The sequence below is a fragment of the Eschscholzia californica genome, unplaced genomic scaffold (genome assembly GCF_041429995.1).
Source record: "Eschscholzia californica isolate CP2 unplaced genomic scaffold, dmEscCali1.0.p SCAF_3, whole genome shotgun sequence".
NCBI lineage: Eukaryota > Viridiplantae > Streptophyta > Magnoliopsida > Ranunculales > Papaveraceae > Eschscholzia > Eschscholzia californica.
In genome coordinates, this window is record NW_028238420.1 from 34,142,116 (window position 1) to 34,169,448 (window position 27,333).

Below are 27,333 nucleotides of genomic sequence, written 5' to 3' on the forward strand. Positions count from 1 at the left end.
CACCTTCTCACTTCTTTTTACTCAATATTTATTTCATTGGTTTTCTATTATCTAACTTTCATTTTCTTCTTACAAGAGGATTACCGGACACTTAATTTATTGGTTTTTTGTTATCTAACTTCCAGTTTCTTTACCATGTTCTTCTCTTGTATTCTTCGTCTTCTTTAATTTAGTGGTTTGGTTACGATTTTGAGAAAAAATAATGGAAATCAAAGTTGGTTTTCCAGTACAGCTGAAAGCTGAAACTCTACTTCTTCATCATCATCATTTTTTTTCCAATTCAAAAATATACAAGTAATGAGGTCAATGTAACATTCTAATGTTTTTATTAGATTAAGGATTTGATTTAGTTATACCCATGTTATGATCTGATCTATTGGTTGATGGGCTGGATGATTTTTATCAATTTAGACAACTTGGGGGGTGTCTATAATTGTTTAAAACATAACATAATTTTCTTACTAGTTTAATTTATTTATATTTCAATTGTTCGAAAATGGTATACTAGTTGTATTTCCTGCTTAAAGTTCATCTTAATTTGCTTACATGCGCAATTTGTCATGAGGTTGGAGATCCAATAAATCTTAAATAACATTGATAAGTGTAAATAAGAACTATAGATTGTGGAGGACGGGTATATGGTTAACTCAATCAGCTAAATCCGTAGTAACTTTTTTAATGATACCTTTTTGTTGTTTAAAGAATCAAGGTTGTGGACATTCTAAAAGTTAATCTATAAATTGAACCCTCCTACTACTTCTGTTTAGAATGGTTAATAGAACGTGTCACAACCATACTGAAGTTACCCCAAATTCATTTTCTCATTTATCTCACGAAAACCATTTTTTGGTCTCGCCAGTATTGGTAATTTAATGTAAACTTCTCTTCAAGTAAAAGCAAAAGATAATCTCCTGGAGTTTTATTTTCTAATTGATGTAAACTTCCAACCTGATTCGTCTAATTTGAACTAATCGAACAAGGTGGGGAAAAACTAAAACGAAAAAATTATAGAATATATGAGAGACTAAGAGAGTTTGAAGAAAGGAGAAATTTGAGGAATGAGATAGAAGAATCAGAGACAAATTAGGAGAAAAAGCTTTCAAACAAAAACCATTTTTTCAAAAAAAATAAACCTCCAACTTGACAAACATAAACACGGAGAAGTAAAAAAAAAAGTAGATAGTCGTGAAGAAGAAAGAAAAATAAGATTGTAAGAGAAAGATAAATTAAATCAAAAGGGTATTTTTGAAACACATAAAAAACAATCAACAAATGGTCAATGGATGGAAACTTGGGAGTCATTTAGATATTTTGAATAAACTAGGGACAAGCGCAAAACTGTTCATAAACTATGGGGTCATTTGAAAAATAACCCTAATTTTTTGTTTTCTCGGGAACGTGACAAACATAAACACCGAGTGATGACTTCAACAGAAAAAGTGACGAGTAATGAGTTTGGGGCATTGAAGATGTTCTTTTTTTAGCTTGAGCATTAACTAACTTTTACTGAGGTGCCGTTTATTTTATTAGATTTGAATCTAAAATTTGAAATGATTGTATATGTAATTTTAGTTTTTTTTTTTGCATGTTTTTATATTTAGATCTCGAAACAAATCTTTTATATCCAATGCATATGGGTTTAGATTCCAAAAAAGAAGACTAAATTTGAGAAAAAGATTTATTGTAAGGTCTGAATTAATTAGAGAAGTAAACACATACAATTACTCAAACTATATAAGTAAATTACATCCTTTAGCGTTAGTTACGTGATAGTAACAGATCTTTCACGAGAGTATCCGGAGTCTGGGTTGTAAGTGAAGGTACAAACTTGGTAAGTGACGAGGCAACCAATTTTCTTATTTTAGAAAAATAAAATATTTCACTCAAAATTATTTTTCGGCGACTAATTTTTAAGAAAGAAAAATAAAAATGTTTCACTCAAATTTAATTCCATCTAAACAATTGGATTTCCCTCAATCAAAAAAAAAAAAATCTAACAATTGGATTTTCTTTTTAAGTAAACTGTAGTTCGACTAATTTTTGACAAAATTTTTCTACAACACCATAAATTTTGAAAAACTCTACTCAGTCCGTCCAATTAGACCGTAACCTAAACAGCCGGACTCACGTGACTTCACACGTGACTTCACACGTGACTTCACACGTGACTTCACACGTGACGATCTAATTAGACGGTTCATGTAGCCTAACTGGTAAATTTTCTTGTATTTGTTTTATAATTCGGTTTGGCCTAAAAACCATGCGGTTGTGTGTGGCCAAGACGCTAAGTTCTCCCTATTCGGTTCGGCCTAAAAGTTATCAACCTCATTCTTAGTTTCTCACTCTCATGGCGATATTCCCTTCTTTATTCTCTCGCGTTAATTCATCTTCATCATCCAGACACATTTACAGATGTATTTGGACTTCATCTTCTCTCAATTCGTCTCTTCCTAGAAAAACCCCATCCCCTGATTCTCATAGTTCAAAAGCTAAGAAACCACTTTTTTCATGGTCTTCTTCTCTTCTTCTTCCTTTCGCTCTCGCATTTTCTGCTGGTTCATTTGCCCTAGATTCTAAAAGAAACTCATCATTTTGTGACGCTGATACCGCTGATCCAAGGTTAGAATGCTTTCTACTCTCTAATTTACTCCCAAATGAGCTTGTCAAACTGATCATAGCTTAAAATTATAAAATTGAAATGGTTTTCTATTTCCTTGTTGTTTTAGAATTTTAGGGTTTTCAACTTGGTAGATGATACAATAACTGATATTTGTCTGATTTTGTACTTTGTTATTTGGACTCCTCTATTGAGCTAAAGTAAGGAACTTGAACTCATTTCTTTCTCCTTGTAGTTTATTTTTGGAAAATGGTAGTATTTGAATATCATTCTCAACACAAGAATTGTAAGCTATGACCTATTGTAATGAGATTTTTGGGTTTCAGAGATATTGCCTATGGAGGCAAAGGGAGCACTGAAATTGTTGTGAAAGGTAAACAAAAGGAGGTTCCTCAGGAACTTGTCCAAGAACTGGAAGCTATTTGTCAAGTAATGTTTCTAAATGCCATTTATCTTTTGTTATAGAGAATTTAAGTATGGGAAAAGTATTAACTACTGTGTTTTTTTTGTGGTATTTATTTACAGGACAACATGACAATGGATTATGAAGAGAGATATTTCCATGGAAAACCACAAAACAGCTTTCATAAAGCTGTAAATATCCCGGACGTTGTTGTTTATCCAAGGTGTTAGTGGGTTCTTTAATTTGGGTATGCTTTAGTGTAAGCGCATTTTTTAGTAGAATGTGGGGATTGATTATGGTTTTAAGTTACTATGGTGTGTGGTTGAGCACGTCCGCAGGTTTCCCATGTTAAAAACCTAAACTGGTCACACTCAATAACTTTTAGGGATTTTCCGAGCTACAATTGGTTTCGAATTTGTACGTTTTGCACATATTAATATAAATCTTTTTATCAGTTCCAAAAAAAAAAACGTTAATAGTCTATGCATACTAGTCAGTACAAAGCAGTGATGTCAGCTTTAGAGTTCTAATGAACTAAAACTATGAATTAGAACTATGAACTAGATTAACTAAGAAAGATTACAATTAAGCATGAAAGCGAAAAAAAGGATAAACAACCATTGGTTTGATTCAGTGGTCGAAGTATATTTGACAGGACTCTCGTAAACAGACTTATCTCTATTGTAACGTAGAAATGGGCAGATACAACAATTTTGGAGTTTGTCTGACCTTTACGTAAATATGAAATTAATTAGAAGTAATTTTAGTTTGGCCCGGTTGCTACGTCGTCTAGATTTTCAAAAGCTTCAGGGCTGTATCAACTAGCTTAGGAAATAATTAGAAGCTTCAAATTGCCATTTAGCTTCACGGGTTATGTATATGTATCAAAGCTGAAATTTCATTTCTTTGCTTGCTCTGAACACAGGTCTGAAGAGGAAATATCTAAGATAGTCACATCCTGCAACAATCACAAGGTGCTTCCTATCCTTCTTTGTAAGTTAGCGAAAATCGCCCTCCTGACTGCCGTTCTCTCTTCAAAAAAGGACCACCACATTTTTCATTTCAAACATACATGATTCACCGTAGTTCGTATAATTCATGCCTAATGAGCTAGTTCAGTACTTCTAAACGGGGAGCTAACAGTTATTATGTTATTCATTTTTCTTATCCAACAGCATATTGATAAAGTAGGCAGTACCGACTTAATCGTTTCTCTTTTTAAGCAGGTTCCTATCGTACCGTATGGAGGAGCTACGTCAATTGAGGGTCACACCTTATCACCAAATGGAGGTGTATGCATTGACTTGTCACTAATGAAAGTACGGCAGTTTTTTCCCCAAAAGTTTTTAGCTTCAAAGTTTCTGGTTTTGTTTTTCTGATAGATAGATTTGACATCTTTCCCTCTACGTACGCGTTCTCGTCAAGAAGTGTCTGTGCATTCTATAAGACTCTTAGAAAATGTGAAAGAAAAAAAATCTTGTCAAGTTGCAGTCTTAGAACTTCCCAAAAAAAAATCTAAAGGAAATTGGAGACATCTACGAATAGTTAAATGGAACATCAAGATGACATGTAGTTTGCGACTCGCATAATGTGTGCAGTTCATTATGTTTTGTACGTAATTGAATTTTAAGGAATCAAGCTACTACCCTTTATCAGATGGATGTTTCAGTCAAGAACTACTATAAACTAGAGCTTCCAAATGATTTTCTTTTATTTTCGTTTTCCCTCACTCTTCCCTTCCTTTTTATTTCTTTATGGTTTTGATGTTCACTGTTTCGCGCTGCAGAAAATTAAATCATTACATGTTGAGGACATGGATGTGGTAGTTGAGCCTGGTATTGGATGGATGGAACTTAATGAATACCTTGAGCCTTACGGTCTCTTTTTCCCACTTGATCCGGGTGAGTTTTAAAAGGTCAACCTTCCTCCTTTCCAGAGATGAGGGATGTTATATTTAAAGTTTAAATAGTCTTTTTAGAAACCTGGCACGAAATAGTAATTGAAGCAATGAAAGCACTAAGTTACATTATTTGTGAGCTGAGCTCCGACTTTATAGAAACCTCGTAAATACCTGACATGTAAAATTTGCTTTAGAAATGGGCACAGCTACATACAGGAGTACAATGTGAAAATAACATCTTATATTTATGTGCTATAATACCACTTCGTCTAAAAGAAAGCTGTAGTTTTAGTCTATAAGACCGGTCTATGGTCTTCGCATTTCAAGTCAGAGGTCATGCATGGGTCCAGCACTTAGTTTCTAGACTTGTTCACTACTCATGCATCCTTGCTCTAGCTATGTAGCACTGCTCCCAATAAACTAGTTGAACTGTGTATGGTATATCTTTCTTAATTTTAATTACGACCAGGGCCTGGTGCAACTATTGGCGGCATGTGTGCTACACGTTGCTCTGGTTCTTTAGCTGTAAGGTAAGATAATTCAATCTCATCTGGTGTTAAAGCTTCCTGCAGTCTCTAAGAGGCAGCAGGGCTATTATTTTAGCATACGGCAGGCATTTTCTCTTAGAAACATTTTGATAGTAAAATGCATGTTGGCGTTAAGTATAGGCAATCTTAAGAAAAAATTGATTTGTTACCTCTGTTTATATAAAAATGATATTTTTACGATGGAGGTGTATGGTGCATAGTATTGTTAGCTAGCTAAGAAATCAGGTTTACCTAGAAAAACATCTTCTCTTTTTAGGCCTCACAGCATATGATGTAAGTTCGGACACAGCGATACTGTTACTTAATATTTTTATGATTTTTGAGCTCAGTGAGATCTAGATTGTTCTTTTGATTTTGTGGCAGTTTGATGGTACTTGTTTCTCACAGACAAGCAAGAAAATAGTTTATTTTTTTCGCTATTCTATATAAACAAGTCAGTGGAATGAGTTTTATCTTCTCTCACATTTTAGGTATGGGACTATGCGCGACAATGTCATAAATCTCAAGGTTCGTTAGTTCTTCAATAACTTACTACTTGCTAGTCCAGTTGGTCAACCCTGTTTATTATATTTCTGTGTTCCTTCCAGGTGGTTCTCGCGAATGGGGATGTTGTCAAGACAGGTTCTCGTGCCCGAAAGAGTGCCGCAGGGTGTGCTTTTTCATCTTATCTTATTTTCTGCTGTAAGGTCATCCACAGAGTCTCAGACAGTCAGACTACACTGCATAGCCGAAAACTGGTTTCAAGTCAGAATGACTAATTATCCTACATAACTTGCACCATGTATTTTGTGATACACATGCATAACCGAAGCTGTGGTAGATTACTGTACCTCCCAAATTAATCACATAAAATTTTTAATTTTGATTTCGGAAAATGACTGAAAACCCCGCAGCAGGGCCTATAAGTCCCCAAACTTTATTAAGATTATGCTAGTCTGATGATAAAAACTTAGCTTGTTAAAGGGTGATATGAATCTGTGAACTTAGAAGTGCTTGGAGTGTAGGTATGATTTGACTCGCTTAATGATTGGGAGCGAAGGAACATTGGGTGTTATATCAGAAGTTACTCTAAAGCTTCAGAAAATTCCCGAGCACTCAGTGGTATTTTTCTTTTCTCTTTAAGGTAGTATGCAGCATTGCAGCTACAATATTGTACAAGTGTTGTCATTGTTGCTGTATTTAGCAAATCTAATGTCGTTTCTGTCTATCCTACTTTTATAGCTTCCTTGAGACAAACAATTTCATACCTACAATTCTTAAGTCTTACAACATTTGATCTACAATGAACCTTTCTTTATTAAAACTTCATATTTTTTTCTGCGATGAACCTTCCTTTCTGCAGGTTTCTAGAATCATGAATTTTAAGTAATAAAAATGGTAAAACATTTGTCTTTAACCGTGGATATTCAATATATTGCAGGTCGCAATGTGCAATTTTTCGACAATAAAGGATGCAGCTGATGTTGCTATAGCCACTATGCTGTCTGGGATACAGGTAAGTTTGTAGTTGCAAATATAGTTTCTCGTTTTCTTACTTTATATCCTTCCTTTGTTGTAGAAGATGTATTCCTGGCTTGGTGTTTTTGTTATGATTCATCAGTATGGTTTTGGTATTGGACGTAAACTTTCATTAACAAAAACCAGCATATGTTCAAGATACATTCATCCGATGATTCTGTTTGAATGGTCTCTGAGACAGCTTTGCTGTTATTGTGAAAGCTTCCGTTCTTCCTTCAATAACTTATGTTTAAAAGGAGTTAGTGACAGTAATTCGGCTGCTAATTTGGTGGCTCTTATCCTCGTTTTAGGTATCAAGAGTAGAGCTCTTGGATGAGGTTCAAGTGAAGGCAATCAATATCGCAAATGGGAAAAAAATACCAGAGCTTCCTACTTTGATGTTTGAATTTATAGGCACAGGTAAAAAATGAAACATCATTGATAGGCACATGTATTAGTGAGTAAATAAAAAATTTATATGTTAGTGAGTGGCGCAGTACATTCTCAATCGTCTGATTTTATTTCATGTCATCCTCCTGTCTAGTATTAATGGTTAAATTTCTCGTTCTTTATTATATCAGAAGCATATTCACGTGAGCAAACACTTATTGTTCAGAAGATTGTTTCTGAGCACAACGGCTCTGATTTTGTTTTTGCTGAAGAACCTGAAGCTAAGAAAGAACTCTGGAAGGTAAACGTTACATGTTCATGTAAAGTTTCATTCTTTTATTTGTTGAGTTTCTGCATGTAGTAGTCTTTGGTATTCCGAGTATGTGACTTGAACCAATGGGCAATGGTTAGTAAATGTGAAAAACGAGAGTTTGTTCGGCTCCATGACATCTCATGTACTTGAACTTTTCTGTACAACACTACTTTTATAATGTTTCCCGTATAAGTAGATCTGAAAAAAAAGGCAATAGCTATTCTCTGGAGTAGAGAAAATCACATTTATCGCTTAATGATGAATTCATCATTCCTATGACCCGACATATTAAGATGGCTCCACCAATTAACTGTTAAAAGAAAAGGAAAATAGTCTAGATGACATTGGTGCACCATGCTAACCATTACATAACCTATTTTCTTGCTTTTCGTTCATTTTTGTCTGTTTTGCATATAGATTCGGAAAGAAGCTCTCTGGGCTTGTTTTGCAATGGAGCCTACTTTTGAAGCAATGATATCGGTCAGTGTAATTTCTCATTTAAATGTTATCGCTAAGTGTTAACTTCTTGTGATTTAAGAATTTAATTTTTATGCGTCATGTTGTCAGCTTCAGAGTTAGTATGCTGTTTTCTGCATGAGAAGTTCCCTTTTCTTTTTGAACAAGTGAAGGAATAATATATATATATATATATATATATATATATATATATATATATATATGTATGTATATATATGTATATATATATGTATATATATATATGTATATATATATGTATATATATATATGTATATATATATATATATATATATATATATTGAAACAAAAAGATATTTATAGAAAGAACAACGCTTAAGCCAACTAACTGTAAAGTCTCATTAGTTCAAGTATATCACCCAACTCTTGCCTCTACTCCAATGGTGAAGTGTCCCTTGGGTCATGGAAATAACCACATTCAAACCCACGTTTCTGTCTTCCAACACATTATTTTCTGCATCCACAAAAAGTAATGTTTTTCAAGTTTCCAAGTCCCAAGATACTTGAATTTGTTACTACCTTATCATGGTTTTCTTGTTCTAAGCTGAATTTTGTTCACATTTTTCTGGTCCTTGCAGGATGTATGTGTTCCTTTGTCACGGCTTGCAGAAATAATATCATTAAGTAAAAAAGAAATAGACGCATCCCCATTGGTATGGTATGTCGATTGACTCGATTCTTCTGAAACTGTATCATGCATTTCTGCAGTCATCTTACTTACCTACCTACTGACTTAGATGATAAACGTATCCAAGTATTATTTCTTGCTTTCTGATACGTGTTATTGTGTTAACACTAAAAAAACGATTCGCACAGACGCTTATAGTATATTTTCTGTTAATATAATGTTTCTTGTTATTTGTAACACAACAGCACTGTTATTGCTCATGCTGGCGATGGTAACTTTCACACTTTGATTCTGTTCGATCCTAACAAAGAAGAACAACGTCAGGAAGCAGAGAAACTAAATCAGTTCATGGTGTACGCTGCCTTGTCAATGGAAGGTAAGTTTTTTTAAAGTAATATCTGGTATTTCTTTTTATTAGAGAAGTGATCCGTTTCTGAATATCCGCATAAATATAAAATAGACAACTCTGAGTGTAAAAGGAACACATTTCTTAATTATCAAGCAGTTGAATTGTGTAACCTATGTGATTCTACATTTCCATCTCTGTGGTTGGTTCTCTTACAACTATCTTTCATTAGTTTTTTCCTCAAAAATTGTTAATGATCAAGATGCTTTTTCCCTTCCATTTTTTTCTGCCAACCACCTAAAATAGGCAAAAAGTAGCTTTGCAAAACGATGTAAGAACACTGTTTGTTTTCTTACAAAAATTTTGAACTTTGAGTTTATAAATGAATTGTCAAGGTTCAATCCTTTTAGTTCACCTGGAACTTCACAACGAACGATTAGAGTTTCGGAATGAGAAGTGTAAGCAACTTGATATCATCTTTTTGTACTAAAACAGGAACTTGTACCGGTGAACATGGAGTCGGCACTGGTAAAATGAAGGTATAATTCATTTGATTTTCTTTTACCCTTTTCATGAAACATAATGAGGTACATCGATAAGTTTCTCTTCTTGAAAATTTATGTGACCAAATAGTTCCTAGTCGTGTTTATATTCGAAAAGTCCTCCAGATTCATGAGTTCCTTGAGAAAGCTTAACCAGATAAAATCGAATAATATATCATAACGTTTCGTATTGTTTTGCAGTACCTCGAGAAAGAACTTGGAATCGAGGCATTGACGACGATGAAAAGAATTAAAACTGTTTTAGATCCCAACAATATTATGAATCCGGGAAAGATAATTCCTCCCCATGTTTGTTTCTGAACCAGAAGAAGGTTAGTGATGGTAGTTCGTACTTGTTGGTCTTGCTCAATCCCAATTATAGGAAATCGGGATTCAGTTTGGGACATGAAACTAATGAAGGTATTCTAACCCTCACTGTCGAGGGGAGGTTATGTAAACCCACATTAGCCATCATCTTCAGTTTTAAAGTTTTATAAAGGAGAATTTGCAGAGATTTGTTCTAATAAGAAAGAAACTTATACCCCTTAAAAAATCTTTTCTTATAATTTTTGCTGTTACTTTTTTGTTTGTTTAGTTTTAATAAGAGAGAAACCTTTATGAGTAGAGGAGTTTGTATCTATTTCGGAAGACTAATTTAGCATCTTGCTCTCTTGAAATGCTTTGTTGAATTTGGTATTTTTAGCTCATATCGTTACTGAGTTATTGAAACTCCTCTTTTTGTTAGGATGTTTATTTTATTTGTTCTTCTTGTTGAGGTATCACATTTGTCTCTTACCTATTTATCTTAAACAGTTGATAGCAGTTTGGCCATGTTAAATGAGTCAGTTTTCACAAGAGACATTTTTTTTTCTTTAGTGCAATTGTAGTATTATTTATGAAGCAAAACGATTACAACACTTGAAAGAGAAACAGACATTAAGAAACGAAAATTACAATCAATTTTAACTAGTTTCCTCCATTCTGAGTCTTTGGCAGTTGATCCTTCTCCATAGTACGAGGAAAAGAGAGATACTTCTTCGAAGAACAATACCTTACTATGTCAGAATAGCTATCTACTATCCGATCCGACAAAGACCACCATCTCAAAACCAAAAAAAGTTCGAACCGCACCAGTAGAACAAGATGGAACCAGAAAATCAAAACTTTAACAAAGTCCTGAGAATTCTGTAAAGCGGAACCCGAAGGTTCCAAGGTTACCTCCAGTATTCTCTCGATAGAGAAATCATATCCCACCACAATCTAGAAGGGACCTTGGAACCTTCGGGTTCCGCTTTACAGAATTCTCAGGACTTTGTTAAAGTTTAAGGAGTATGTGGGCCCAATATTATGTACAAGCCCAGTAAGGGTAAAAGCCCACCACCTGAATTGAGAGGAAGAGAACACATGTCAGTAGAAAGTATCATAGGGCCAGGCAGCTAGACACGTGTGTTGTTGCCAGAATTCCACCGGCTCTCTCCGTCAGCACCGGAGACAGGAAACTGGAGATCATGGATTCTTGATAATAGTAGTCAAATAAGTGCAAAAAATATGGCTGATCCATTATCTGTCAAGAACTATAAAGCTTGTCTTAGATTTTATGTATAGAAACTGAGTTAGGCAAGAGAAATCAAGGGAAGAAGTGAAGAAGAGATATCTGAGCAACCCACTCAAGAGAGATGAAAGTCATTTAAAGGCATGACTAGCCATTGCTTCCGAGTTAACGAAGCTTGATAAACAAATAAACAAGAAAACGAACCAACAAAGTTTGATAAACGAAGACTTGCATCTGAGTTTGAAGGATTAGAGCATCTCCAATGCAAAACTCAAAAAAATCTCTATTCATCCTATGTGTCAAGTTCCAATTGAGATTTTCACTCTTAGAGCATCTCCAATGCAAAACTCAAAAAAATCTCTATTCATCCTATTTGTCAAGTTCCGATTGAGATTCTCACTCCTAGGTGTCGAAAATAGAGATCCTCAATTCTTGTATGTCTCCAATGCAACACTCTAAACTCTTTTATTTTACTTATGTGTCATGGTTATTTTTGTAAAAAAATAATTAGTTATTTTGGAAATATACGAAGACTTGATTCCTATTGGTTGAAATCTAAATATTGATGAGTTGGACAATTAGAGATATCTCAAGAGGACACTCTGAAGGAGTGTCCTCTTGAGATATCTCTATTCCACTCTTGACGCATCATCTTTGAGATCGTAGTTGAGTTTTGCATTGGAGATGATTTTTTAAGAAAAACTCAGAAAATCCTATGTGGCACTCAGAGGTTCTAAGATTGAGTTTTGCATTGGAGATGCTCTTAGATGGCGTTAATAGAGATCCTAAATTTTTGTGTGTCTCCAATGCAAAACTCTAAACTTATCTTATTTACTTATGTGGCGTAATTATTTTTGTAAATAAATAATTAGTTAAGTTTAGAAAATATAGAAGACTCGATTTCTATTGGTTGAAAATAAAATATTGATGAGTTGGACAATTAGAGATATCTTAAGAGGACACTCTATTTGAGTGTCCTCTTGAGATATCTCTATTCCACCCTCGACACGTCATCTTAGAGATCCAAATAGAGTGTTGCATTGGAGATGATTTTTAAGAAAATCTCTAAAAATCCTAAGTGGCACTCGGAATTTCTAAGATTGAGTGTTGCATTCGAGATGCTCTTAATGATAAGTAGATATTTCTAGCAAATCCTAAATGACAAAGATCAAACGAGATTTGGCTTGTTTTTGGTAGAAAGAGTGTAGATCTACTTTTCCCTTTCTAAGATAAAGAGAAAAACTCTTGATATGAAGCTCTCAGTTCTTCAATGTCAGGACTATATTCCTAATAGAAAATAAGAAAATCAAGCAAGATTTGCCTGTTCTTGGTAGAAAGAGTTGCAGATCTAGATGAGAGTGAAAAGAAAATGAAAAACCCCAAATTTTCAAGGTGACGTCATCTCACAGGTTTTCTCTCATCCCGAGCCAGGTTCGCCAATCATCCATTCCCTTTTTCACAAGAGACATGGGTGTGATCTTCTATTTGATTTGTTTTCTCACAGTGAAAATGGTGTTGACAATAGATAGTATAATTCCTTCCAGTGATATACATCAACAAAAGTATGTTGTTTTCCCCCATGTATGGGCCTTAAAGGTAACCCTCGTCTGTTTTATGCTAGCCTCAACCATTAATAACATTTTAGTTAACTTCGTCATTTATTGATTAGTTGGGCTCCAGGTAAGTAGTACTTCGGCTATTTTTGTTGACTTTTAGGTATGTAGTAGTTCGACAGCTATCGTACTTATCACATCGTACCGATGTATCAATGTCTTTGTAGTAACTATCGTAGTCAATATAACATAAAAAAAGGGTTATTTCCCTAATGGCCCCCTACTTTGTGACCAGCTTCCCGCCTGGCCCCCATACTTTACAAGAAATACCCATATGGCCCCCTAAAACCGTTAACTTTAACTTTCCGTCACTCTCTCTCCTCCATCTCTTTTTCTCTCTCTGCCATGTCACGCCACCTCATCTAGTAGGCCACCTCATCTAGTAGGCCACCTCATCACCATCTCCGGCAGAGGTCGCCGGCCGGCCAAATTTCCGGCCGGCGACCTTCAAACTAAAAAAATTTTTTTTTTTTTTTTTCTCTCTTCCTCTTTCTCTCTCTAAAATTACTCCGGCGAAGGGAGACCTTCGCCGGAGTGGTCTGTTCTTGAAGAACAGATCTCGGTCTGTTCATTGAAGAATAGACCGAGATCTGTTCTTCAAGAACAGACCTTGGTCTGTTCATTGAAGAACAGACCACTCCGGCGAAGGTCTCCCTTCGCCGGAGTAATTTTAGAGAGAGAAAGAGGAAGAGAGAAAAAAAAAAAAAAATTTTTTTTTTTTTAGTTTGAAGGTCGCCGGCCGGAAATTTGGCCGGCCGGCGACCTCTGCCGGAGATGGTGATGAGGTGGCCTAACAGATGAGGTGGCGTGACATGGCAGAGAGAGAAAAAGAGATGGAGGAGAGAGAGTGACGGAAAGTTAAAGTTAACGGTTTTAGGGGGCCATATGGGTATTTCTTGTAAAGTAGGGGGCCAGGCGGGAAGCTGGTCACAAAGTAGGGGGCCATTAGGGAAATAACCCAACTATCCTCACCAACTTAAGAGTTTACACTATTCTAATTTATAAGGTAGCCAATTGTAGCCAATTGTTGCTTGGAAAGTTGCGCATTTGTGTTTCGCTAGCATACTTATTGTGCTCCAGTGCTTACTATTCTATTTGGTATATCATTCCACTCCACTCCATGCGGATTCGAGTTGTGTTTAAGGACCTTTGAGCAAATTGCCACAATGGGGCATCTGCCTCGTAGCATTTTCCAGACTTAAGATATGTCTTCACTATAAAAGTAAGAAGGTAATTTGTCCACTATCTTTTGGTGCAGTGGTTGGACACTCCTTCCAAATCTTTTAGACTCCCAAGTAAGATTATCTACTAATTTTGAGCCATGGATTTTCCTCAAGGCAGGGTAATATATAATCTAAAGGAAATCAAACGTTTCAAATTTTCTGCGGGCCATTCATTCGGGTAAAACGCGGGTATTATTTCCACAAAAAGCTATCTGATACTTTTATTACATACGGTGATACGGACGGCGGAGGGCCTTGAAATTTGAATTAACAATAGAATTTGAGCCGTTGATTTCAAAGTTCCCTCACTTTCACACTATATGACGATCTGAAAACCTCCAATTCAAAACATTCATTTCCCCCCTCTCTCTCTCTCACTCCCTCTCTCTCTGTAGTTCAACTTTCTCTCTCTACTCGTTAGCAACGCCATCCCCTCTTCCGAGTTTGGATCCTATCATCAGTTGTTGTAGTTTGCCCTAAATCTAATCACCAACTATAAAGTGGATCTCTCAGAATCAAAATCCGATAAATTATGCCGATATCTGAAGCAATTAGTAATCTTAGAAGTCGTTTTGGGTTTCATGAACCATCAGATAAAGATTCAACAGCTTTCAAGGATAATCAACTCCACTCTTCCACGCTGATGAACAACTGTGACAAAGACAAGGATCATGAAATCGTTGAGCGAAGTTCGAACCAGAGCTTCGAGTTACAAGAAGATCCCTCTTTCTGGAAAGATCATAATGTTCAGGTACTCCTAATAATCAAGGCACTTGTTTTTTTCATCAATTTTTATAAGAGATGTGCCCTAGAGCTTTCTTCTATGGATGCTCGTTTTTGACTCAAAAAGTTGCAGTTTTTGTTTTGGGTTTCAATGATTACTGCAATTTTGAGTCTTTCAAACCTAATATCATTTTGTACTTTAGTTGTTGAATTTGTTCCTGAGAAAGTTATTTGTAATTACATTTTTTTTTTGTTGTTGAATTGTTACAACTGAGTTACTAGTTTTGAAATAAGAAAATCGTCGCAAAAGCGAACTAGCAAGTTTATTGTAAATGTTACTATTAATTGATTTTACTTACCCAAATTGCAAAACCCAGTATGTTCTTTGGTGGTAGCATTCAATCAGAAAACATTTGGTAATTTAAAGGTTGGTATTGGAAATACACCTTTCAAAATGATGGGAAGTGTTGGAAGGGGTGGGGGTTTCGTAAAGCAATAATAGTTGGCAAATGTTTCTTCGAATTAAAGTAGAAATAGTTGATAGTTTCATATAATCGTATTTACGGATAACCTCCTAATGTACTGTTATATTCTTATTTACTTGAAAGTATCACTTTCACTGAGTTTATCTTAAATTATATGTTACTACACTTAATACATGTTATTCCAGGTTGTCATTAGAATACGTCCTCTTAGCAATTCCGAAATATCCACCCAAGGCCACAACAAATGTGTTAAGCAGGATAGCTGTCAGACGGTCACTTGGATTGGGCATCCAGAATCTCGTTTCACGTTTGATCTTGTTGCAGACGAGCATGTTTCCCAGGTATCTTCGAAGAATTGGAGTCTACTACTTGTGTGTCATTAGTGCTACTTTGTTAGAATTGATCTCATTCAGTATATGTAACAGGAGAAGCTATTTAAAGTGGCTGGACTACCCATGGTAGAAAACTGCGTGGGTGGTTACAATAGTTGTATGTTTGCATATGGACAAGTAAGTTCCTAGATCTTTTCATTGTATATTTATGAATTTCAATTAACTATGCTGCAAGAGTTCAACTACTTGAACATTCAAAGTTGTGATTGTATGACGAACTGCAATTTTCAAACTTTGTTGAGTTGCTTGTATGAAAGTCTTGTACTTTGGTTCTGTAAACTTTTATTTTCTTTTCCTTGTAGACTGGAAGTGGAAAGACACACACAATGCTGGGAGATATAGATGGAGGCACTCGGCGACATAGTGTTAATTGCGGCATGACACCAAGAGTTTTTGAACATTTATTCCAATGTATACAAAGAGTAAGTTATTTCTTGCGTATGAAATGCACCAAATGGGTGAATAGTTTCTTATACTATTTTGTTTAATGAACTTAATCATGAGTTTTTTGTATCCACAAGGGTTTTCTGCTTTATTTTCTGACTTAAAAAAATTCACGTAAGAGTAGGACTTCTTTGTGTTTTCTTTTACAATTGTATCGCTATCACTATCAAATACTATATTTTGTGCCCAAATCACGTAAGAGTAGGACTTCTTTGTGTTTTCTTTTACAACTGTATTACTATCACCATCACTATCAAATTCTATATATGCTATTCAAGCTTGGTATGGAAGTTCAATGACTTACTCCTCTCTTCTACTGCTAGAATAATTTTTTATTCCATATTTCTGTTCCTGTTTTGAGATTTAAAATCATGACTGATTTCATCTTGTAGGAGAAAGAGTCCCGTAGAGATGAAAAGTTGAAGTTTACATGCAAATGCTCATTCTTGGAGATATACAATGAACAAATTTTAGATCTCTTGGACCCATCCTCAACTAATTTACAGGTAATAATTTGTAACCCTTATCCATTTTTTAAAACTTTCCCCTCATCCATCTCGTTACACACAAATTTTTTTCAAGGTCACATTATAAGCACATGGTAGTTTTCTTTCTTTTTCTTACGATTGACTTTGGTTTGGCAGATAAGAGAAGATGCTAAGAAAGGTATTTATGTGGAGAATCTGAAGGAGTTAGAAGTAACATGTGCCCGAGATGTTATCCAACAACTAGTTCAAGTACTCAATGAACTCTCTTTCTATTCCATTTGGAAATTCTACTTATTGGTTACAACATTATTACTTGATTGACAGCATGGTTGGTAACTGGGGTACTCCAAATCCCATGTTTGCATTTTGTCACAGTTGAGCTGATTACTTCTTCTCGATATAGATCATTTTTGAATGTTTATGTCTATATTACCGGAATATGGTTAACGTGATGATAAGCTTAGAAATGTTGACCATCTGTAGGTACAAAATTTTTGAAAAGATAGTGGGCATTTGATTGTTTAGTATTAATACAATATTTCTCTCTTTCTAATATTTCTTACTGTTCTTTTTCTGAAATGAAAGGCCAATAACGTTTGTACTACATAGATCAACCTTTTGCTTCAGGGTGCATGGCTGAAGAAGTAGATATACGATTCAGATTAAACAACCATAATTCCATTGAGTATATGAGAGATATTTTGTCTAGTTAGTGTTATCATGTCTTACTACTGATTAGTGGGTTTCCCTTCCTGTACCAAATACATAATCTATTTAGAACCTTTCTTGAGCATCGAACACTGTGATTAAAGTCTATTTCCTTAATACTTCCAGGGGGCAACAAACAGAAAGGTCGCAGCCACTAACATGAACCATGCAAGTAGTCGTTCTCATAGTGTTTTTACGTGCATCATTGAAAGTAAGGTGCGTGTGATTTTCTTACAGACACTCTTATTTTAAGAATCTTTTTATTTTAGAAGTCACCATAATAGCGCAATCTTGCTTATTACTGTCAACATTTATGAGTACAAGAATTGCTCTGCCTCCGTCATTACATATATTTAGAAATGTTCCTCATGTAGATCTCTTTTGCAGTGGGAAACCCAAGGTGTAACTCATCATAGATTTGCGCGGCTGAATCTGGTGGATTTGGCTGGTTCTGAGAGGTAGAGACTTTTGTGACCATAACATATAAAAACCTTTGGTGGAACTGCTGCGTAGAAGGTGTTAACCCAGCTCAAATATCATTTTGATGATCCAAGTTTTTCAACTGTAGGCAAAAAAGCTCAGGTGCTGAAGGCGAACGTCTGAAGGAAGCAACCAACATTAATAAATCACTTTCAACATTGGGGTTTGTCCACTATTGCCATATTTGAAGTTTCAAGTGGTTATACTACATACTTCTGATTTAGAACATATTGAGTTGTCTCCAATTTATTTTTCTTAATGTTTGGCATTTTCTACTTGTTTATTTGAAGGCATTTGATTTATACTTGTTTGAAATTTGCAGACTTGTTATTATGAACCTTGTGAACATTTCCAATGGGAAGTCTCTCCATGTTCCTTATCGGGATTCTAAGCTCACATTTTTGCTTCAGGTACGGACTTCCACTGAGAAACTCAAAATTCAGTGATTTTTTCTCCAGATGATGTTCCATTAAGTCACTAATATGATATCATCTAGTTACCATTTATCGTAGTTCTTGAAGTTGGCAATTTTTTTCAGCATCATGAGTCTTAACTTATCTTCATTTGAACAAAAATATCAAACAATAAATCCTCGAGTATATTATCTTGTCTGGATTTTTGCAGTGAATCGGGTATTAGTAAGTGTATTTCGTTTTCTAACCTTTTCAGGACTCACTTGGTGGAAATTCGAAGACAACAATAATTGCAAATATAAGCCCGTCAGTTGGGTTAGTAAATGTCTGAACATTTTAGTATTCCATTTCTTGAAATTTGTTCAACTTCAAAGTATAGTCTAGCTATCTTATATTTTAGAAGAAACTTACAGGATTGTGGTCTTTATTCTTAAGTTCATATTTGCATCTTCTCTGGCTCCTTGCAGTTGTTCACTGGAGACACTAAGCACATTAAAATTTGCACAGCGTGCTAAATTCATCAAGAACAATGTAAGTGTGTTTCTCTTGTCCTTTCCCTATTTGTGTGCTCCATAATATATTCTTATATGATGATCCATGACCGGGAAACTGTTTCTATTACTCGTCTGCAGGCAATTGTCAATGAAGATGCATCTGGAGATGTCCTGACAATGCGTTTACAAATTCAACAACTCAAGGTACAATACCATTTTGTGTTTCTTTTTGTTAACTATTTTCAAATTATTGGAGCTAGGGTATCACTCAGACAACAAACACGCGTAATTGGTATTGAACATCCCAAAATCACAAGTTCTCCTATTGGACGCTCCTAATTCCTTGGCTTATGATTCCACTACCTTGACTTGATTGACCAGTACACTCGATATGTTTCTCATTTCTAGTCATTTTGCGCTCTTATAACTAAACAATCTTTCTGTCTCACCCCAGAATGCTGCTCTTGCAACTGAGTCTTGGTAGAGTTTTAGGTTTCAGCAGATTTAAATTGATATGACTGAGGATTTAATGTTCCAGAACGTTCTGATTCTTTCTATAGAATCTTGATAAGTGTTATTCAGTAGTTCGAATTCTTGAGCCATTAGTTCTTGTATTGCAACTTATGATCCTACTCTGGTTAAAATATTAACACAGTTTTCTGTTTTCTATTATGGAACATAGTTTGAGTTGGGTTTCTTTTAGCTCATTTCTGGACTTGGTTTGTTCTCAGAAAGAAGTGAACCATTTGCGCAGCTTGGTTAATGGAGGGCATGAGAACCAGGAAAATGATAATTCTAGTGTATGCTTCCCAGGATCCCCAGGATCTTTTAAGTGGGAAGGACTTCAGGGATCATTCAGTCCCCTGACGACTGATAAAAGGAAACCCCAGGTATTCTTTTGCACATTTTTCAGATTCCTCAAGTCTTCTGATCTGATGCCATAAATGTTTATTAGTAAATTTATCCAAAATTTCAGAAGAAGGAAGTTGAAGCTGCTCTTGTTGAGGCTTTCAGGAGAGAGAAGGACAAAGAGATCGCTGTGCAGGCATTGACCGCTGAAAATCAGGCAGCGATGCGCTTGGTGAGTTCAAACTCCTTGCCATGCTCATTATTTGAAGTAGTTCGCTTACTCAAAACAAATATCTAACTGAACTAAAAGATACATGTGGCTGGGTATATCTGTTTTTTTCCATCTTTGGCTGGGTATATGTTCTTCGGTAGCTGCTTCAGTTGAGAACCGGATTTCGTGTAATCATGAAAATAGTCATGTATCTAATCACAGGAATCTCTTGTTTTCCTTTGACCTGAACTACATTGCTTTTAGATTGTTTCTGAAATATCTATTTCCTTTAGGCCAAACAAAGAGAAGATGAGATACAGGGATTGAAAATGAGGCTTCGCTTTCGTGAAGCAGGAATTAAGAGGCTGGAGTCAGTTGCTTCAGGAAAGATCTCAGCTGAGATGCACCTTTTGAAGGAGAGAGAGGAATACCTGAAGGAGATAGAGGTTCTTCGTGCACAAGTGGATAGGAATCAAGAAGTGACAAGGTTTGCCATGGAAAATTTGCGGTTGAAAGAAGAACTTCGGAGGTATGTCCTTGATGCTTCATCTGTTTGGTCTTGGTATAGTTTGTTTTATTTTATTACTTTACGCCATTCCATTAAATGAGTACCAGTGTACCACTCATCTCGTTTCAGATAGAAAATATATCAATAACCTAGTTCTTCAACTCATCAAAAGTTTGAACTAGAAAATTCTTTTTGCATTGCTTTGTCAGATTAATCAAATTGAAGTTTAGAGTCACAGACTTATCTTACTAAATAATTGAGATGTTGATGAATTAATAATTATCTATATTAAAAATGCAAAGTGATAATGAAGCTTGAAAGTCTGGATGAAGAATATAATTGAAGTAATGAATTTTTTGGAGGAAATTAACTGATATTTAATGAAAATCTTTTGGAGATGTTCTTTATACTTGAAACATTAAACTTTTTCATGAGTTCTAGAGCTATTCAAGTTATTGAGTCTTAAATTGCCCTTTTTATTTTAGTTCTAGAGCATGAAATGACCTTTTTAAATTTGGCATTCTGGCTGGTTTCTGTTTTTACTCAGATTAAAGTCATTCTCCGAAGATGGGGAGCGTGAGAGAATGAGTGAACAAATCATGATATTACAGAATAAGGTATGAAGCTGGACCTGTCTATGACCGTGATGAGTTTTTTTTTTTCTCATTGAGTTTGTTAATTGTGCACATATCTTGTAAAAATTGCAGTTACTTGAAGCATTGGACTGGAAGCTTATGCATGAAGCAGATTCTGTAAAGGTTGCTTTTGATGTTTTAATGTGAATCTGGTTTGGAGAAAGTTTATGTTGCCTAAATTTTGCACCTATTTATTTATTTATTTATTTGTTTGTTTCTGTTTCTTGTATGTGGTTTATAGAAAGGAAATTCAAGTTTGGCCAACTTTGAGGACAGTCTACTGACTTCCAGTCAGGTATGATAAATTCTTCATCTGTATTCTTTCCAATCTGAGATATATATAATATGTAACTTGAATGTCTTAACAAAATACTGCTTGGACAGAACATAAAAGATTTGAATGGTCTAGATACTATTTACGTGGTATTAGATATCAGATACCAATAGGAGTCCAGGGGCCTATTCTGTTGAGAAAATAAAGCCACTCCAAATAGGTGATCAGTCTACTCAGAGTTTTCCTCTAGTGCGGAAATACTAGGATCTTAGGATGCAATGGTGAATAAATACAATATAACCACAAAGCAAATAAAGAATAATGACCCACAAGATTTATAGAGGTTCGGAGTCGGTTCTGCGTCCCCTTTGAGCCACACCAAGCTAATCCACTATGAATATGAAGTTACAACTTTCCCGAGTTACCGTACTCAAAGTTTAGTGCACTCCCTGATTACAAAATCTCACTACAACTCTCTCACCCTCACACTTATATAACTCTCACTACAACTTGCTTCCCGAATACAAAATCTGGGTGGCTTAATTTTCTCTAAGTAGAAGGATGTATCTTTGGAACAGAAAAAATGTCCAGGGAGAGGCTTTTATTCTGCTGATGAGACTTGTTCCGAGCACAAACTTAAACCTCGAGAAACTAACCTTTTCTGCTCTAACACTTTTTTCAACTCAGGATGCAATATCGCCTAGAGTTTCTTCCTTAAACGCAGAGAATGAATATCTCCGTATTCAGGTAATTAATGCTTCATTGTAAAAATATTTAATTTCAATAAACTTGAATATTGCTTGCTTGATCCAAATTTCTATTTCCGGAACATCTTTTTCATTTACAGATATTGGGAATTTTTTATTTTGCAGGCTATTCAAAACCAGACTGAACTTGATTCACTACATAAGAAACTCAACTTTTGCCTAGAGGAGAGAGAGAAATTACAAAGGTTTTATTTTCACCCTCTTATTTACTTTGAAAAACTAATTTTGTCTTGAAATAATAGGTTCATCCACTTTCTTTACAAAAGAGTGAGAAAGAAGAAAAGAAAGATTAGACAAAGAAGGGTTTACTATCACATATAAGGATGTCAATGTTCTCTTGATGCAGTGTCTCCACTATGGTTACCTGAATTAGTAAACCTTGGAAATCACTGTTTTGGCTTAGTCTGACTTTTAAACTCAAACAAATTAGTGTAACAGTGGGGATGGCAGAAAAATACTGCAAAGATGAATACATAAAAAGATGACCCAGTTTGCGAAAGCTAGAAATGAAGTGGATCAAGAGGACTATAGATATAAGTTATAATTATATAATCAAACTGTAGATAGTAATAGATTTTTCATATAAGTTACAATTTTGATCTTCTAAACTTCATATTTCATAAATATGCAGGCAGGTTGAGGGTTTGGTAACAGAACTTGAAAATGAGAGGAGATCAGTTAGAATCATGGAGGAAGAAGCGAGAGAGAAGTTGCGAGCACCATCTGGGGCTGCTTCAAATGATCCAATGGAGCTTAAAACCATGGTTGATGCAATTGCGGCTGCAAGTGAACGAGAAGCAGAAGCTCATGAAACAGCAATTATCTTGGCCAAAGAGAATGATGAACTAAGAGTGAAGCTAAAAGTTTTGCTTGAAGACAACAATAAACTGATTGAACTCTATGAATCTGTTGTAGTTGAGGGGAATAAGGCTAAGAATGCTGAATCTCAAAAAACTGAAGATCGAGAAGATGATCATAAGGAGAAAGATGTGGAAAATGCAATGAAGATTAAAAACCTAGAGCACCAACTTCAAGAAATGCATGCAGAGAACGAAGGGTTAATGGGTCTTTACGAGAAAACTATGCAGGAAACCCAAGCAGAAAAGGTTGAACTTAAAGTGAAAGATGCGGAAAATGCAATGAAGATTGAAAACTTAGACCACCAACTCCAAGAGATGCGTGCAGAGAATGATTCACTAATGGGTTTGTATGAAAGAGCTATTCAGGATGCTCTAGTACAAAAAACTGAAGATCAGGTAGTTTTTCGTTGCGAGAAAGATGTAGACAATGTAATGAAGATTGAAAACCTACACCACCAGCTTCAGGAAACGCAAGCAGAGTACGAGGAATTGATGGGTTTGTATGAGAAAGCTTTGCAGGAAACTCAAGCTCGAAAAACTGAAGATAAAGAGAAAGATGCAGAAAATGTGGTGAAGATTGAGCACCAACTTGAAGAAATGCATGCAGAAAATGATATACTATTGGCTTTGTACGAAAAAGCTATTCAGGATGCTCAAACACAAAAGGCTGAAGCTCAGATGGATTTTAGTAGCCAAAAATTTATGAACAGTATAATGAAGATTGAAGACCTAGAGAAACAGCTTAAAGAAATGCAAGCAGAGAACGACAAATTAATGGGGTTGTATGAGACAGCTTTGCAGGGTACTCCAGCACAAAAGACTGAAGAGAAAGGTGCAGAAAATGCAATGAAGATTGAAAATCTAGAGAACCAACTCGAAGAATTGCATGCAGAGAACAATGTATTACTGGGTTTGTACGAGAATGCTATTCAGGATGCTCAAGCACAAAATACTGAATGCCAGGCAGATATCCAAAGTGAGAAGGATTTAGAGAGCACAATTAAGATAAAAAACCTAGATCACCAACTCCTGGAGATGCTTGCAGAAAAGGATATCTTAGTGGTTTTGTATGAGAAAGCTATACAGGATGCTCAAACAAGGAAAATTGAAAATGATGCTGATTTTCATAACGAGAAGGATATGCACACTGCTGTAAAGATTGAAAACCTAATGAACCAACTTCAAGAAATGCAAGAAGAGAACAACAAATTAATGGGTCTATACGAGAAAGCTATGCAGGAGAAGGATGAAGTCCAGAGAAAGTTTTGTTCAAATGCACAAAGCAACAATGAACTCTATGAAGATTTTCATTGTCTAGAGAAGCTTGTTGAAGTGGGTGGAGGACAAAATGTTAAGTTTGATGATAGAGATCAGCAGGTTGAAATCGTAGAACATATTTCTAATATTGAGAACTCTGATGCAAGAATGAAACTTGAAAAAGAAGAGGAGTTAAGTTTAGCCAAAATGAAGCTCGGAAAGGCACAAGACAAGCTTGAAATTGCAGCCAAAGCTGCAAGTTTGTTTCTATTACTAGAGAAAGCAGCCATTGAGGAAGATAAATTCTCAAGAGAAACTGAAATGACAGAAAAATGTATCATGGTTAAGCAGCAAGAAATTGCAGACTTCAAACTCCTCTCTTCTGAGATAGAAAACAAAAAGACAATTGTAGATCACAAGCTTCTGGCACTTAAATCCTCCCTTTCGAGCTTTTATTCATCGATTCGTTATTGGGAAGAGAGAGAAGAGCGAGCAAGAGGAAGAATGGATGCTTCCTTGGAATATGTTGAGCAGAAGAAAGAATTACTAACCCATCTTCAAGCTAGAAAAGATGAAATCGAGGTTGCTCAAAATAAAGCTCATCAATCTGATACCGAGTTAAGAAACAATCTATCCTGCTTAAAATCAAAGTTGGAAGAGGAAACCCGCAAAATAGAGAGCGAAAAGGTACTACTCGCTATAGATAATGTTCCTGCACAAAGGTATTGGCATTTGGGGGGCAAAGCTACTGAACTTCTTATATCTGAAGAACAACAACCCAAGTTGCAAGCCAAAATAAAGCAAACTCGAGAAAAGCTGAATTTTGTGGTAAAGGAAATTGAAGATTTGAGAAGAAGGTCTGAGAAGTTGGAAACTGATATAGAAATCGTCAAAAAGGATATAAAGAAAGGTTTGCTAGCAGCAGAAGAAATGAAGGTTGCATTTGAGAATGTTGTCGAAGAGAAAGAGATGATTTCTGACATTAAAGAAACTGGAATGAACGAAACCGAAAAGATGATTATTGAATACCAGCAATGTGTATTCGAGTTAGACTTAAAGAAAGAAGAGATGAACTTACTTGAAGATGAACTTCAGATGAAAATGAAAAGCTTAGATGAACTAAAGAAAACGAAGGCAATTGAAAATCAGAAGTTGACACAATTTTTGGATGAAACAAAGTGCTCTTTCATGGTTTCAGATCCAGAAAACCAGACATTATATGTATCGGAAGTTGTCGAAAAGGAGATTCAAGATGCTCGAATATCTGTTTCGGAAGCTGCAACATTACTTGGTACGAATCATTATTTACAGCGTGACTATTTTTCTTCATTATGATAGTATTAGGGAAGAGAAGTTATTGTAGTTCACATTGAAATCCCTTCATTGTAATTCAAAGTATATCACTCGTGTTGTTGAATCAATCGTGAATGGTATCTATTCGATACAAAGAGAGCAGTACGTGATTTGTATTTAGACTTCAATGTTGCTTAATATGAATTGAATTTGTTTACTCTCAAATTCTATGCTTTAAAAATTTGATGCTTCAAGTGGCTCAATTGAAGACATTTTTATTTATGTTATGAGTTCGCAACGTTCCATGAAGACCTATATATTGGTAGTGGTGGGTTGTTTTTGGGCTGCCATGACAGGTTCTGAAACACTACATAAATCAGTGGAAGATAAATTAAGCTTTAAAATATAAATGCAAATTAGGATAAACTCATTAGAAATCATGAAGTTCTCCATGGGGTTGTCTTTTTGAAACATCTGATCACTGAATACTTTATGTTTCCTTGAAAGATAGTCTTTTTAGGCACTCATTCCTAAAACAAGAATATTTTTGTGGGGAAAAAATTGATCAGAATTCTTTTGATTTTTTTTGTTTCTTATTTATTTCCCCACTCTACCACCGTTTCTTCTCTATGTAACATTGAGAGAGAGAACGAGAGAAAAATGGCAAGTCGGCGACTTTCGTCGAAGAAAATAATGAGGTGGCGAGAGAGATGAAGTGGAGGAGAGAAGTGATGAAATGAAAGAGAGAGAGGGAGAGATGAGGTGGCGTTAATGTTTTTAAATTTTTTAGAAATTAATTACATTTTCACCCCCAAACACAGTTCCCGAAGAAGTTGATTTTTTTTCCAGAAATGATATTATGCCCGGCCGGAATCCCGATTGGTGAACTAGCGTTCCAACCGGGCATAGCTGGTGACGTGGTTTGTAATTAGAGTGGAATGCTACGAATTTCTGAATCTGTTCCTCCAAATACCCGATATTAAAAAGAAGGCCTTTTTAAAATTAAAGTGGAATTCTTTGAATCTTCTCGGGTTCAACTAGGGCACCATGAAGGTTTTTGGGACCGTTTGAAGCTGGATTTGAGGGGAAATCACCACCTAAGCTTCAACATCAGTCACAAGGGTGGCCCTGGATCAAAGCGAACAAAGCATCGCTTCATGCCACCGACTTTTAGGGGCCACCAAGACATTAATTTCTTCAAGAAATATATAAGAAACCCAACTCTCTAAGAAAACTATGAGGGCCCCGTTTAACAAACGTTAAGTAAAAAAGGGCCACCAAATTTGATGATCGTTAAATGAATGGTTGCCCTTGACTTATGAAACAAAAGTGTTTTTTAAATATTCAAATCATGAAATCCCAAAATTCCTTTCCTTTCTTCAAGCCAAAGTGCCAAGCCAGACTGTTTATTCAATTTCTAGAAACAAAGTCTATTGTTTTTTGTTGTAAGTTGTTCAATTTCAGAAGTACAAAAAAATATTTTGTTTTATGTTTGAGTTAAAAAAGTCAAACTCCCAAGATGATGGTGATTTGAGAGATTCATGTGGTCGTCTTGAAACCTTTTTCAAACATAATGAGTCGTATGACATAGACAAACTAGACTAATTTTCTGAACTGAAAGTGTTGCAACGTCTTTTACCGAATGAGATCAAAAGACTAATTGAAGTGCTAGATTTTTTGAAACATATGAAAGGTTGTTAGCCGAACACATGAGTTTCTTACAGAATTACGTTAACGTACCAGTTACTGTTGCCTCTGCAGAAAGAAGTTTTTCTAAGTTGAAGTAGATTAAGTCTTATGTTCGATCTACTATGTCGCAAGAAAGGTGAAACGGGTTAGTTATATTATCTATTGAGAATAATATGACTGGCAATCTTGATTATTCGACGATTATTAGTGACTTTGCATCGAAAAATTTAAGAACGGAATTCCAATGATTGTAATTATCAAAAAAACTATTTTGTTATATAAATATGATGAAAATA

At 35.4% G+C, this 27,333-nt stretch overlaps 2 protein-coding genes across 2 annotated transcripts; both read left to right on the plus strand.

The window, feature by feature from the left end:
- The first annotated feature begins 2,065 nt into the window (after positions 1–2,065).
- LOC147549750 (FAD-linked oxidases family protein) lies at positions 2,066–10,414 on the plus strand. The gene is made up of 18 exons (XM_086667558.1): positions 2,066–2,619; positions 2,944–3,046; positions 3,143–3,243; positions 3,946–3,994; positions 4,247–4,339; positions 4,807–4,921; positions 5,390–5,450; positions 5,939–5,975; positions 6,056–6,117; positions 6,473–6,569; positions 6,889–6,963; positions 7,277–7,385; positions 7,547–7,656; positions 8,086–8,148; positions 8,742–8,821; positions 9,037–9,167; positions 9,633–9,676; positions 9,881–10,414. Exons 1-18 carry the CDS (start codon positions 2,348–2,350, stop codon positions 9,998–10,000), a joined length of 1,722 nt encoding a protein of 573 aa, XP_086523684.1. The 5' UTR covers positions 2,066–2,347; the 3' UTR covers positions 10,001–10,414.
- A 3,816-nt stretch (positions 10,415–14,230) lies between these two features.
- Positions 14,231–25,573, plus strand: LOC147549751 (kinesin-like protein KIN-12E). Its single transcript, XM_086666534.1, has 22 exons — positions 14,231–14,818; positions 15,461–15,616; positions 15,701–15,784; positions 15,970–16,089; positions 16,504–16,617; positions 16,756–16,848; positions 17,434–17,523; positions 17,695–17,765; positions 17,876–17,950; positions 18,110–18,197; positions 18,457–18,515; positions 18,668–18,731; positions 18,833–18,898; positions 19,426–19,584; positions 19,671–19,775; positions 20,048–20,283; positions 20,810–20,879; positions 20,970–21,020; positions 21,139–21,192; positions 21,859–21,918; positions 22,044–22,123; positions 22,570–25,573. Exons 1-22 carry the CDS (start codon positions 14,600–14,602, stop codon positions 25,388–25,390), a joined length of 4,935 nt encoding a protein of 1,644 aa, XP_086522660.1. The 5' UTR covers positions 14,231–14,599; the 3' UTR covers positions 25,391–25,573.
- Positions 25,574–27,333: the final 1,760 nt, after the last annotated feature.